Consider the following 14,127-nt stretch of genomic DNA (forward strand, 5'->3'; position numbering starts at 1 on the left):
AAGCTGGATTTAATAAAGTTTTGAATTAATTATAAGGGGAATTTTAATCATAATTGGCAGTCTTCTGTAAGAATAAAACCTGTAAGTCGGAAGAAGTGTGAAATTAATAAAGTGCACGTTTCTATACACCTATACACGTGTGTATATATAAAACACACAGCTTTGTATATAAATACAGACACACGCATACACACACACACGTATAGTGAACATTTCTATGCTGACTTTGTTGCTAAAGGCTCTCTCCTTTTCTTGCTGTTTGACAGCACAACTGCTCTTAAGTTCTGTGGATGAACGTTTGGGTGTAAATTTTCCAGAACTGGCATTTTTGTCTTAGGTATCTTGTAAAAATCGATTGGGCTTGCTGTTTAAAATGTCAACCCCAAACCCCTACCTGTTGTATTGTTCCTTTTGGTCCCACTAAAATTATCATGCAATCTTGTATAAAATATATTGAAAACATCTGGTAGTCTGTCTCGTTGGAATTGCCTTTGGAAATAGTCTAGTAACTTTTGACAGCTTGGCTTTACAAGGATATTGATTTCACTCTGGCTTTATCATGGAAAACTGATGAATGGTCAAAAGCTGAAAGTGATGTAAAACTGGGTTTATAGTTTTTATATGTAATGCATGCAATAAAATAAAGTAGGTTTATAAAATATAGTAAGGTATGCCCTTGTGAAAACATCAGAGTTAAAAAAAGAATTTTGCAGCATTTTTGTGTTGTGGATTACTTGGTCTAGAGACACTAACAACATTTCCAGGCTTGCTGGACAAAGAAAGGAGTATACTTGCTAAAAACAATACCATGTGTTGCTAATAACGATGTGATATTTGTGAGAAGATAAGCTTGCGTAGAGCACTGCTTTATAACTTCATAAATGTTTCCTTTGAAATAGGCTATTAATACTGTACAGAAACCAGTATGGGAAAAATATTGTTTCCTTATTCCAATAACAAGGAAAAGTAGACAGCAGAAACACAAATAACTGAAGGGGCATGTAACGTGGGAAACAGCAACTGCAATTTGGATGGAGAAATATCTTTTCTGTAGAACTGAAGAACTGAATAGGAAGAATTAGAAACAACATTGGCCATCTGTATTGCACTGACTGCAATAAAAGAAAGTAAGGAAAATATAGGAAACTAAATTGATTTCTTTCTGAAGGAAGTAATTACTTCACTGGCCAATTAAATATAAACACAATGAGAAAGTGTTGAAGTAGAAACACTTGTGTCAGTTCTGCAGAGCAGTGCATTGCTGTGTATATAAAATCCCCTAAGGGCTTAAGGTACGTGTTAATCTACTGTCCAGTTGGGTCCTGGTCTGCAAGGGTGGGGGGCGAGAGAGAGAGATGGTGCAGCGTTCTTTCTGGATCTCAGTAAGAAAGGCCTAACAACAAATGGCTTAATAAAATGACCGTTTTAATAAGATAGAATAAAAAGAGGAATAGAGATAGTGAGTAAATCTTACATCCCTTCACATGGAGGAAACCCCACATCTGTGTAGTTCTGGATGGACCCCAGATGAGGGTCCCACAACGTGTTGCACAGATCCTGTCTGTGGGGAGTTTGCTCCTTATTTGGTCATTCAAGCTATTGTACCGTTTTCTCACAAAACCCAACTGTATTCATATAACGGGTGTTTGCATGAGAGCTTCTTGCTGCACTGCCAGGTAAAGGCATGGCCAGGCAGGTGGCTCCCGGTGGGAGCTGCCCGCAGGCTCCTTGCTGACAGTGAGCTGGCTGAGATGATCCTGCAGCCCAGCCCAGTCTGCTGGCCAGCACGGGCCTGTGCCCACTCGGGCGAGCTGTTACATGGCTCACCAATGCCCCGATGTGCAATGGTCACCCGATCAGGATCGCAGTGTCGGGATCAGACTGCATAAAGGCAAACATTGGCCACAGACAACTCTCCTTGAGTGCTGAATTGCTGCAAGACACACACAATGAAATGAGAGCAATTACCAAGCTGTTTCTGAAGATTCAGCCAACCCTGCTCAACTGCCAGTCCTCCAGAACAGGAGGTGTTGTACCCATTAAGATATGTCATCACTTCAAACTATTAGAGGGGAAAAAAAAAAAAAAAAAAGAAACATGAAAAGGAAAATTTGCAATTAGAAAATGCTGTGGTGTGGCCTGGATTAGTGAAGCCTGAATTAAAACTGACAACTGTGGATTTTAGAAAAGGTTTTGTAAAATTCTCTAAATGTTGTTCTTGCATTGTGCAAAAAAAACAAAGCAATGTCAGCTTTGGTCAAGATACCTTGAGCAAAGATAAGGCTACCATTAGATTAGTATCCAGGCTTGGGTGCCACGCACAGGAAAGATGTGGACCCACTCGAGAGAATCCAGAGAAGCACAATGAGGGTAAGCAGAGCATATCCTGCAAAATATGATTGGGAGGAAAAAGTGAACCTCATTGTCTTCTTACCTTCTCCATGCCATTCGATAGTTTCATTATACCTCGCTTCTCTCATCTCTCTTTCAGGCAGAGTGATTATTTTCTAATCAGTATTCCCTTTTATAAGAACTGCTCCATACCTTTAGTTAGCTTTACTACTTCTGATTTGCATTTTCATTAAATGAGGTACAGCAAACGAGTGACTTGTGGAAGGGTGAAAAAGGAGCTCAAGTCTCCAGAGTTTGACTAGTAGAGTTATCACTAAACCATTCTTCTTCTAGAAGAATATACTAGAAGACATAAACCATAAATAGATTAAAATTAAAAAAAAATGAAGGAAAAAAAAAGGAAGTTGCCTCACTCCAAGCAAAAGGTCAGTTTTCATTCTGGGAAGGATGACAAGCTGAACTTTTAAACAGATATAATTGTAAATGGAAGAAGGAACAGAACATGAATTCTCTTGCAAACTCCTATTTCCTTCTGTTGCTCTTTTTGACTCATGGGGTCTTCTCCGAGCAGTCACATGGATACAGCCGCGATGTATTAAATCAGGAAAGGTAATTGAAACTAGCAGATTAGTCGGAGACTTGTTTGAGCTGTATTGAGGAAAATACACCCTCTCGTTTGTATCTAGTTGCGTTTCTAGGCTACGGCGTAACAGAATGGGGTATGGACGGCAGTGCTCTGCAGGAAAGGCATTTTATCTCAGCCTTCATTCTTTTTGCAGTACAAGTAATGTACAGTTTCAGGATTGCGATTTGCATTTTCAAGAGGCCTGCCCTGCATTTTTCCCTTCTCAGAAAATCTAATGGTGCTTTCATAGTGTCCAGTTCTTTGGTTCTTGAAGTGTAAAACTTGTATTTGGTACAGAAACAGGCAAACTACTGGGATAATTGTCTTGTGCTTTGTAGCTTTGCAGTTACGTTACCTTTACCTGGCTAGGAATTCTGGCAGTCTGATTACTTCATTTTAAAACCTCTGATTATGATGAAAAGAGAAAGATCTGCGAGGGTCAAAATATTTCAAAGTTGGTATGCAAGTAAAAGGAAGTATGGGGGTTTTGTGCAAAAGTAACGTGTACAAGAAGTTCATGCTCTGAGTTTATTTATGAAGAACTGGAAGTATTGGATACTTGCCATTCAGAAGAAAAATGGAAGAATATATATTCTGAAACATATTGAAAGAGACGTTAATAGATTGAAGGCTAGCATGTCATATGATTGAAAATTATGAAATGCTGAAATGTTTGGCAAAGGCTATTGCATCTTGATTTTTGAGAAGATGGTTGAGAAAAGTTAAATTTCCCATTCAATTTTTATTAATCATTTGACAGTCATTGTAATTAGCAATGTCATAATATCATAAGTCATTTTATTAAGCATATTTGATCATGACTTAGTGTACTGCAAGAAGTACAGTAATATGACTATTAAGCACATGAACTTTGAAAAAATAAGATGTTGCCTGATATGTCTCATAAACAGTGTTTTATCCTGCATTTAGCTTTTGGAGGAATACTTCTCAGCATTTTAGTTATGGTTATTTGAAACCTTTAAGCATGTGGTAACTGTGATGAACATAATGAAGTATGTTGAGTTTGGGCTTGTAATTGCCAGTGAGAAGCATTCCGCTAACCCTTCCCTGCACAGAGGGAGCGGAGGAGGCTGTTGCTGTGTGGATGCTGTACTCTCAGGCAAAGGAAGGAACGTTAATTCACCGTAAGAGAAGTGAATTAACAGAACTGAGATCCAGGATTCTCACTCTCAACTGTGAGAAGATTCTTACACTAGACTGTAAATTCCTCTGCACCATATAAGGAACTCCAGCCCTTCTTTTAATTAATGTTGTTACAATATTGCTAGCATTAACTGATTTTCAAAGATACTTCTGTAATTGAACTTGATTTTTTACGTTGCTTCTGCCTGCCTTTCCTCCATTAAGAAATTGTTGCTCATAATTTCAACAAAATACTTTTAAACTTTTGGAATCTGGGACATTTATGAACGCTACAACGTAAAAGCTAAAGAAAGTTGATGTGAAAACATTACAGCACATCACTTGATGAGGTAACTTAATAGGATTGCTCCTAGCAAGCTTACTCTTAATGGCTTTTACAAACTGTGGTATCAAACTGCTGCTATAAAAAATAAGGAATTAAAGAGAATGCATTAGACATAAAGGAGAAAAAAAAAACTTACAAAACTTACAAGCCTGTCTGAGGTTTGTTTTTCATGTTTTAATTTTGTTAGGATAAATAATTGCAAAGTTTTAAATTGTATGTAAGTGTGTAACATAAAAATGCAATAAAAACCTATGCAAGTTTAAAACATAGTCATCAGCTGTAAATGCAGTCATTAGTCAACTCATCTCACTACATAAGTGATGCTATTTGACATTTTGCAAAGTGCAGAATTATACTGAAGCTTTGCTGTTCTCTGAAGCAGAAATCGGCTAGGAGCGTAGCCAAGGCAGGTGAGGTTCTGCTTTGGGAGGATCAGCAGCAAATCAAGGTGCGGATTTGGTGATGGTCCAAAACCACTCTTGCTGTTGCGTGTAGATAAGACGAACGGCCCGGCTCCTTCTCGCTTTATTGCTTTTCTCAGAGGTTCAGACGTATTGCAGTTCTGATTCTGCAGCATGAGTCAACAGAGCTGGATACAAGTAGAAAACATACCTTGAGACATCCCGCTATTTTCTTTTAGTGTAAGTTAATTTTTTTCTCGGTTATTGTCTTAGTATGTGACAGGTCCATAAGACAGAGAAATTGCCTTTTCTGGAGCACAAGCTAACCAGGCCGTATTGGGGAGGAGAGTGAAGAGTTAGTAGCTCTAAGTTAGCATCAGTATCACATGACACTCATGATTATGGGGTCCACAGTCCCTATAGTGTATTTTTCCCCTAAGTCATCTAACTATGAAGTAAAAACGGTGTTTTGTGAGTTAACCTGTTTTGAGTGGTTATGAATTTCATTAGCTGAGAACTGATGGGTTAAAATGTGTTGGGTTGTTTAAATGAATTTATATCTTTTACTTGTGAACTTTAAGAACTGATACCTGAGAAGTTTTGAAATAACTAACAGTTTGAGCTGAAAATATTTGAAATAGAAACCATTTCTAACCTACATCTAGTCATTTATTGCTGTACTCGTTTAGCAGCTAACACACATACATGCATACATAGATCTATATATATAGTAGTCGCATAAAAAATAGAAAAAATATTGAAATAGAACAGCTTGTTGGCTGAACAAATGTTATGCTTGATTGAAACATAGAAAGGACGTTTTAAGTATATGCTGGGCTAGCTCACTACAAGCTTAAAGACACTACATACTGTGTCACTCATTCTTTTCTAATTCAAAGTCAAGCTACTGTGCTGGACCAAGAGATTTTTTTAGGCTCATATTAAACAATGAATTTTCACAGTACATGCCATAAAATGAATTGGCAGATTTTGTGATTGGACTGTAAATCTGAAATGAGACTCCCTTCGTCACAGTTTCAGTTCTTCCCACCAACTGTTCAAATGCCTCGGGTGCCAGAACGGATTAGAAAACCCTGTGAGAAAGGATGGCAGTTCTGCTGATGGTAGGGAAAATGCAACGCTATTTTTTTCTGCTTTTAACTGAACACAGTGAGCACAGTATGAAGCTTTACGTTTTACAGTCTTAGCCTGGGTCATAAGAAAATTCTATTACAATGCATCAGTTACCTTTATGTTTATAATCAGAGCTAATGCTATAAAGTTATATCCTGCAGGTATTTAACCCTGTTTTCAAGCACTTCTTTTTGTTATACCTTAAAATATGAAACATAACTGAGTAGTACACAGCGACAGAAAAAAAATTAAAGTGGTAGTATGCCTTTAAAAGTACATTTTTGTGACTGATACTAGCACAATTTTACAATAATACAGTTGTGTTTTAAAAAGTATTCCCTTTGTTAGTCATAAAATGAGTTTATGTTCCCAAAGACATTGTAGGAAACAGCTGTTGTTAAAGTCTTAAGTGCGCAGCAGGAGGCAGTTGGCAGTGGCTCTTTTAATCATGTAATCTTAGGACATAATGCTGTGAATACGCTTCAGTTAATAGCAGAAACTAGCACCAACATTATTAGGGTTCCAGTTTGCCCCCAAAGTGCCAGTTTTCTTAACAAACAAAGTTTTGTTGTTCTGAAAGATTTCAGAGGAAACCAGCCTTTGTCATAAACCTACCATCAGCGCCAGGGAGAGATTCCCCACGCTATTGTTACTTTTCAAAGGTAATGAAGAGCAGTTTTATGGGGAATGGGTGGATTAGATATAAACTGTTTTATCTTTCTGTCCTAGCCTGAATAAGACTAACAAAACGCCTAAGCCCAGGAAAGCCACAGATCTTGCTTTTACGAGGAAGGTATAGGTTTAGCGTTAACATCATGTAAAAATCAAACCAGCGCAATCAAGCTCTTTTTCATTTTTGTTGCACAGGACCGTGATTACACTACTGCCCAAACAGACTGGGTTTTTTTCTTGTGAATTCTGGTGGCTTTCAGGTGAATCAGGCCCTGGCTGACAGGCTCTTTCCATAGATCAGGGTCAAATGGCTTTCTGTGTCTCAGTATTGGAATAGACACGTCAGCCAGGAAAAATCACAGCAGCACAGTACACACGAATTTCTCCGTGGCTGAGTCACTGTTGCGTTTGGTTGGAGAACCCTTTCCCTCATTAATAAATCTGGCACACGCCATGTGTGCTCATACAGTTCCATAGTTTCATGTCTCTTAAGCGAGGGTAACAGGTGATGTTTGTACATACAGAGACGAATTTGATGTATCATTAGCTCCGTAAGTTAGAAGTTACTTAGCAGCTCAGGTAGGAGGCATGGTAACAACAAAAGGGATCTTTTTTTTTTTTTTTTGTAAGTAAAGATATTTGTCTTGGGAGAGTAAAAGTAGGATGTATGATGTATTATATATATGTTGTGCACTTATTTATATGCATTATAACTTAACCGGTATATAAACATTATATTATATATTAATATATATATTATATATATTAACAAATACATAAACATTATAACTTATCCGGTAATGCTGTCATCCTGTTTGCCTAATTACTAGACAAAGCACTGATTAGGCTTAAACTCAAACAAATAGATTTTACATTGTCTCAAGTATATAGATCAAAAGTTAAACCAGAGTTCTTTTGAGCAAAGAACTACTAATGATTAAGAGCTACCTTTTTTCTCTTGTACCTTTCGATTGATTGTAGGACTGCATGATATGATTGATTAAAATCAATAATTTAGAAACTGACAGAACAATACACTGCAGAAAGGATAACAGTCAGCATGCCAACAAAATGATACAGATGATCCTGACTATAACATTTAAACCTTCTAGAGTATAACACCTTTCCCCTTTTTTTTCCCCAGAATCCCAAAAATCTCAGCATTGCAAGCAAAGTAATCAGTATCAGGTTTTCAGCTGTGGGGAGGAGAGCCTAAACCATTTCAAGTGTTTAAGAACAGGAAATAAGAAGGGAAAAGAGAAAAGATGCAAATGTCAGGAAAGGGGGGAGTAGAGACAAATACATGATAAAGTGCCAATTAATGCATTTTTTCTATATGTAAAAAGGGGTTTACTAGGCATCTCTTAGCTATATGATAACCTTTCATCATGGCTTCAGTGATACATGTTATATGACTTTTTCAAGGAATAAAGAGTGCTTTAGTTTACAACCTACCCAAATACTGAAAAGTACCTTAATGAATATTAATTACATGAAAATTTAGTTGTTTAACCTTTAAGTGTGTGTTCCCTGTATTGTTTGGTAGTTTATTGCTCTTTGCCGATTCGCATGACTATAAAGCCAAGGATATCTCGCCATGTGTTAAAGACCCTTTGTAATACAGGCTGAAAAGTCCAAAATGAAAATATGATCTTTACTTAAAGAATTTCATTTTGAAGACACTTGGAAGAAGGGAATGCAAGGAAATAGTAAAGCATCATACTACCTAACACTGATTCAGGGTAGCAGTTTGTCAAGTTTTGGTTAGCCACCACAGCAAAGTGAAGCAAAGAGAGACCGAGGAGGGGGAAAATGAAACAGCTCAGCAAATGTGAGGGGCAGCATGAAAGAAAAGCAAAAAAGCGTATATCTGAAAACGTTAGAAATAAGCAATGGCCGCTTGAAGGTGGGAAACATATTTCTGTTCAGGAGACACGTGGAAAGAGGTACGACTGAGGGGGTAGAGAGAGAAGATGTAAAAAGATGGCTGAAATGGTCTAAACAGCAGTCGTACACAATTACGTTTGCAGCAGCAATCTAAAAGGTTGTGAGTAGAGAAAAACAGCCAAGGTGGAAGAAAATGTTACTTGTATAAATGACGTGATGAACTGTCGGGTGAGAGTTTAAGTTCTCTAAATGGATATAAAGTGTTAGATCTTAGAAATGTTACACAGAAAAAATCTGGAAGTTTTGCCACGAGTCCAAGATGATAAATTTATGGAAGGCAGAAAAAGGAATGGCAATAGGAAAAAACAAAGTTCTGTTTTCAACTCGAAGCAATATTAGATATCTATGAGGAGATTTGACAAAGACAAGATTTAGTTCAAATACGTGAATTAGAGATGACCCTATGAGTCATACGAAAATATCTTTGTAGGTGATAAATGGCCAAAGATAAGATGTGTAGGAAAAAGAGTGGGAAAGCAAGGACAGGCACCTCTGAGAGCACCTAAAAAAAGCTGACGGTAGGCAAGAAGGTGACATAGATAATGAGAAAGGGTAATTACATGAGGAATTATGATCAGCTGTCTGGCTGATGTTATAGAAAGTGGTTTACAGATTAGATGAGTGTGAACGTGAAGTACTAGCTTTTAGCCTTGGATTAGAAAACATTCATTAGAAGGCTTTGCCAACCACATGTCCTTAAACAGATGGATTGCATGGGAGCACAGAGGGGGGACTGTTGAAGGGAAACTCCGTGATATGGTCATAAACACTGCATTCAGCAAGTTTAAAGAGGTTATGGAACAGAGCAATGCAACAAGCAGAATTTTTCATCTTTGTCTTAGATCTTTGTCTTAAGATGGGAGAAACCAGAGGGGAGCAGAGCGAGGAATGACTACAAAGAAGCATAAAGAAAGGAAACTAATGTCAAAAAGTGAAAAGAGGGATTAATATTACAGGAGACAACAGAAGCGTTTAGTCTTTTAAGGAGGGGAAAGGGCTTTCTTGGAATAACAAAAGAAGGGGGTCAAGGATCATTCTAAGCAGGACTAACTGCCTAGGCACCAAACCATGATTTAAAAACCCTGGTAAGCATCTCTGTGAACTGCATTGCGCACTACAAAGACAACCAAGACGGTTTAGTACTAGTCTCTGTCTGTCTTGGTGCTGCAGTGAGCAGTGTGGTCAGGTGCTGCATTAACAAGGATGAGAATTTCTACTTTCTCTTTGTAGAAGGTGGCCTTACATAAATATGTGAAATAAACACGCAGCTTCAAAATATTAAATAATGAATTTTGGTGAAATTAAGACTGAATTCAGGCTTTCCCAAATACAAAGTTGCCATACTATCTAGGTTGTGTGATTACAGGGGAAATAATAGTAGCTGTGATTGTATGAGACAGCCTTGTAGGTAAGGCTGAGAATGGCTTACTGTTTAATAGCCAAGATTGCTAACTAGTGTCTAGAAACAAAAAAGGTCTGAACAGTTTTCCGAAAAAGACAGTAAATAGACAGTATATTCTCACTTTCAGAATGGAATGAAGCATTAGAACAAAAATCATACGGTAGCACAAAACCTGTTGCCTTCAGTACTCTGAGATGTATCTTTCTTCATGCTTCCTTGTTTTAAAGAGAAAACTATTGATTTTCCTAATGACTCATTCCAGAGCAGTGTTGCTTTATATAATGCTAATCTTATTCTCCTAGTTTTCCTTCATTTGCTTTTAATACTTATAAAATAATTTAGTCTGCAGGTGTAACCAAATCTGAGCCTTACGGCTATTTCAATCACACAGTATATAATTATTATAAAGAGGCAAGTTACTGTTATACCTGATTATTGTTGTAAGAGAAGACAATTTAATTGAAACAAAACAAGAGTTCACAGAAAACTCTCGTATCTCAGTACTTTTGCTTTTTTGATCACATGTTTCACTTCAGTGTTTTACAGTATTTTTGTTCACTTATTTTCTGACTACTACATTTACTGACCACCTGTCTTAGTTTGAGACAAAATTTCTGTCTTTCCATCTATGCTAACCTACTGAAAGTTATGCATAATAATGACTGAAAGTTAATAATTGCTGAAAGTCTTTGTGTTATTACTATTTTTTATCTTTTTCATATAGTTCTAGGGCAATTTTTAGGGAATAAGTGTCCTCATTTATGATGAGCAACTTTCACACTAGCAGTAACACATTAAAATAAAAACAAAGGTGCTAAGTAAAATAGTCAGAAGGCAAGTCTCTTAGAATTCTAAGTTATCCAGATGGCTTTGGTTAGTTGCCTTTGCTTGTATTGTATAGCTTTTTAGGGTAAAACACCTCAATAAGTGTCTTACAGGTGCTATATTGCATACCACAAGCTATGAAGAGTACAGAACAGTGAAAGGAAGAATGTTCTCTTGTGGTAGTGTCTGGATAGAGACAAAAGCAGGTTAATTCTAAAATAATGACAGGTTCCCCAGAAGATACAAATGTAAGTCCTGTTGTCTCCATATTCTCATGCCTCTTTGCCATCTTTTGCTAGAATCAAGAAAAAATTTAGTCCTTTTTCTGCCATCCCTGCTTCTGCTCATAGGTTTTATCCTGAACAAAAGGTGAAGAAGGCTGAGAAAATGAAGATGACAGACATAAAGTAAACGAGACCCAAAAAAAGCTTAATGTTAGCATGTTCAGCTAAATATTTTCACATCCAGAAACATATTTCTACCTTTCTACTTGCAACATCAGCCCTTTTTGTGCTGCTAATTTTTAGCAGAAAGTGTAGTAAGGAACAGAATTAGTGAAAACATTGTTAAATAGGACATACAGGTGAAGGATCACAATGATTTTTTTTTTTTTTTAAAGGAAGGTTATGACTGTCAAAGCTATTAGTGCTGCTTGAAATGTTAAATAAGGAAGATCCACATTGACATAGTCTGCCTGGGTTTCCAAAAGATATTTGGTAGAGTCACTCATGAAAGGCTCTAAAGAAACTATGCTGCCTTGTGCAGACCAAAGTAGAAGGTCCTTGCGTAGACAAAAATTAAAGATGAAAAGGAGCGAAAAATCACTGGTCAGTGTCCATAGGGGTGTAAGGTTATCTGCTGGGATCCACACAGTTCAACGTATTCATTGAAAGAGAGATCATTAATGACAAGGTTTCCTGATGATACTAAGTTATTTGGAATATTTAAGATAAGGATCAACTGAAAAATTGCAGAAGGACTTTGAGACCAAGAAACTGATGCAAGTCAATATGAATAAATTTAAATTGAAGCAGGAGTAAAAGGTAAACCAAACTTCATGTGTAAAATGATGAATATGAGCTGAGTAGAAACAGAAACAAGCTGAAAAAGAAAAAAAAAAAAAGATGGGAAATATGAAAAAGGTCTATAAAATCATGTGTGATCAGGAAAAGGTGGACAAAGATAGATTTGGCCTTTTTGATTATTGCTGGTTTTTTTTCCTTTGGTCCTTCCACTGCTGATAAAGAACATCAGGTGATGCTAGTAGGTGTCAGGTTCAGAAAGAACAAAAGGCATCGGTACTTCCTACAATGTATACACAGATGCAGACATTCTTGCAACAGGATGTTGCAAATGATAAATGTTTACTTGTGTTTAAGGGAAGACTCGAGAATTTCATGGAAAAGAAATCCATCAGGAAATATTAAACGCAAAAATGTACCAAGAAGTTTCAAAACCACAAACTATTGGAGACTGGGAGAGCATTCAGGGGAATGCTTATTCTTCCTTTGGCCTCCTACAAATTAGGAAACTGAAAAATAGGAACAGTTCAAAGAGAAGAAATGTGAAAGCAGAACTTTCCTTTAAATGGAAGAGTTATCTCACTTGCTACTCCAGTAATTACGAAATGACTATCTGGAGGGGGGAGAAAAGAAAAAGAGGAGGGGGGGAAGAAAAGGAAAAGGCAGATGGAATGAAGCTGTTGTCCTAAAAGTAATATTAAAAAACTCAGACTAATTATTTTTTATCTGAAGTTCTCTGCCTTAGTAATTTACCTGCCCAGCCTGCGGTAACAGCAATATGAATTAGTACTAACCTTAATTATCATCATTAAGCAGGTGTATCTAGTGTGTGTTTTCTCATGTTGGATTTTTTTTTCTGTTTGCAAATCTTCACGGCGTCCAGAAATAAAATGTAAAAAAGGTAGACAATAATTAGGTGTACCTAGAAAAATACCAGAAAAAAGGCATTTGGAATTATTATCTGAGTGCAGTGCAAAGTCATCAGTTTTTGCAAACTTTTAAAATAAGATTATAAAAGATGAAACAGAAAAGCTTACTTCAGCTTTTGAGAAAGATGTAAGCAATTTTAAACTGTGCTTTTTCCCTAGGGAGAGTTTGAAAATATTTCTAATGAATTAGAGTATAATAAAAGTATTTGCTGGATGATAACATATTTTTCCTATTAATTTCTTAATTTCTAGAATGCATAATTGTAGATCTCGGGGGCATGGGGTTAAGGCAGTATATTTCCACATTGAAAGTATGCGCTGTATTCCTTTTCTCAGCAGGTTTTTTAGGTAAGAGATTTTTTTCTTTCTTTCCTCCCAATTTTTGGAAATCAGAAGGCTGCTTCCACATTAATGTAGAGTGTACAAGCTGTACTCCGGTCAGTAAAAACTTATTCAAGCACTCCGAATGAGGAAGTATAATCTGCTTTGAGATAACTCTCTTTTCAATTAGTTCTGGAAGAAATGCAAGTCCCCAAGTCAAAAATTTTTCAAGTTCACCCAGGGAGCAACAAATTGGTCCCCTAAATAGAAGGTTGCTTCTTTCCCCCTGCAAAACCATCTCATAAGGGGGAGAAGGACAGAGAAGTCCATTCACATGTTTTATTTTGTAATGCTCTGAACATTCCCATTCATCTGAATATAATCCATGCTCCTACCCAACCTGATGGGACAATAGAGAGCATTTGTGAGAGTAATGTCCATGAAATTGTTTGGTTTTTAAAAGATGAATGAGGAATAGATCGTGCCTTTCAAACAGTGCCAAAAAAAAAAAAAAAAAAGAAAAAAAAACTAAAAAAAAAAGGAAAACCAGTGAGTTTCAATCGGAATAATCAGTAGCTGCCCCTTTGGCTGCAGGTTACGCTGTAAGAAAGCTTGGGCACAAGGTGAGTCAAGAAGGTGGCTGACTTTCATGAAGTTGTAAAGTTAAAAGATAAATATCATCTGGTTAAGCAGTTCCTGAAAAGGAAATGGTACAAAGTCCAAAATAAATTTCTGGGAAAGAGCTTTAAGTTAGTGAAATAGTCACCAGTATAAATGGCAGTGGTTCAGACTTTCTTCTCCAATTAGAAAGATGAGACTCCATTCAAGTTAACCTTGTCAACTTGAAGGGTTATTGGTTATAAAATGAATGGTTATGTTTTCTCCATTTTTTTTGTGCTGAAACTGGAATTGATGTTACCAATTTAATCTAGAAAGTAGCTTTAGTCAAAGAGAAAAAATGTGCTTTAAAGGAATGCAAATCCCTTGTAAAATACTTGAAGTGTTTTG

At 36.8% G+C, this 14,127-nt stretch overlaps 1 protein-coding gene across 26 annotated transcripts in view; it reads left to right on the forward strand.

The window, feature by feature from the left end:
- RBFOX1 (RNA binding fox-1 homolog 1) overlaps nucleotides 1-14,127 on the forward strand; it is an 853,949-nt gene that overhangs the window by 423,164 nt on the left and 416,658 nt on the right. Inside the window, exon 1 of one of the 26 annotated variants that reach the window (XM_068420334.1) lies at nucleotides 5,934-5,991. The exons of the other annotated variants lie outside the window; for them this stretch is intronic. Coding sequence (XP_068276435.1) covers nucleotides 5,974-5,991 — 18 coding nt within the window. The 5' untranslated portion in view covers nucleotides 5,934-5,973. Of the gene's footprint in view, nucleotides 1-5,933; nucleotides 5,992-14,127 lie in introns of those variants that run through there. 26 annotated transcript variants of the gene reach the window in all.

The sequence above is a fragment of the Nyctibius grandis genome, chromosome 30 (genome assembly GCF_013368605.1).
Source record: "Nyctibius grandis isolate bNycGra1 chromosome 30, bNycGra1.pri, whole genome shotgun sequence".
Lineage (NCBI taxonomy): Eukaryota > Metazoa > Chordata > Aves > Nyctibiiformes > Nyctibiidae > Nyctibius > Nyctibius grandis.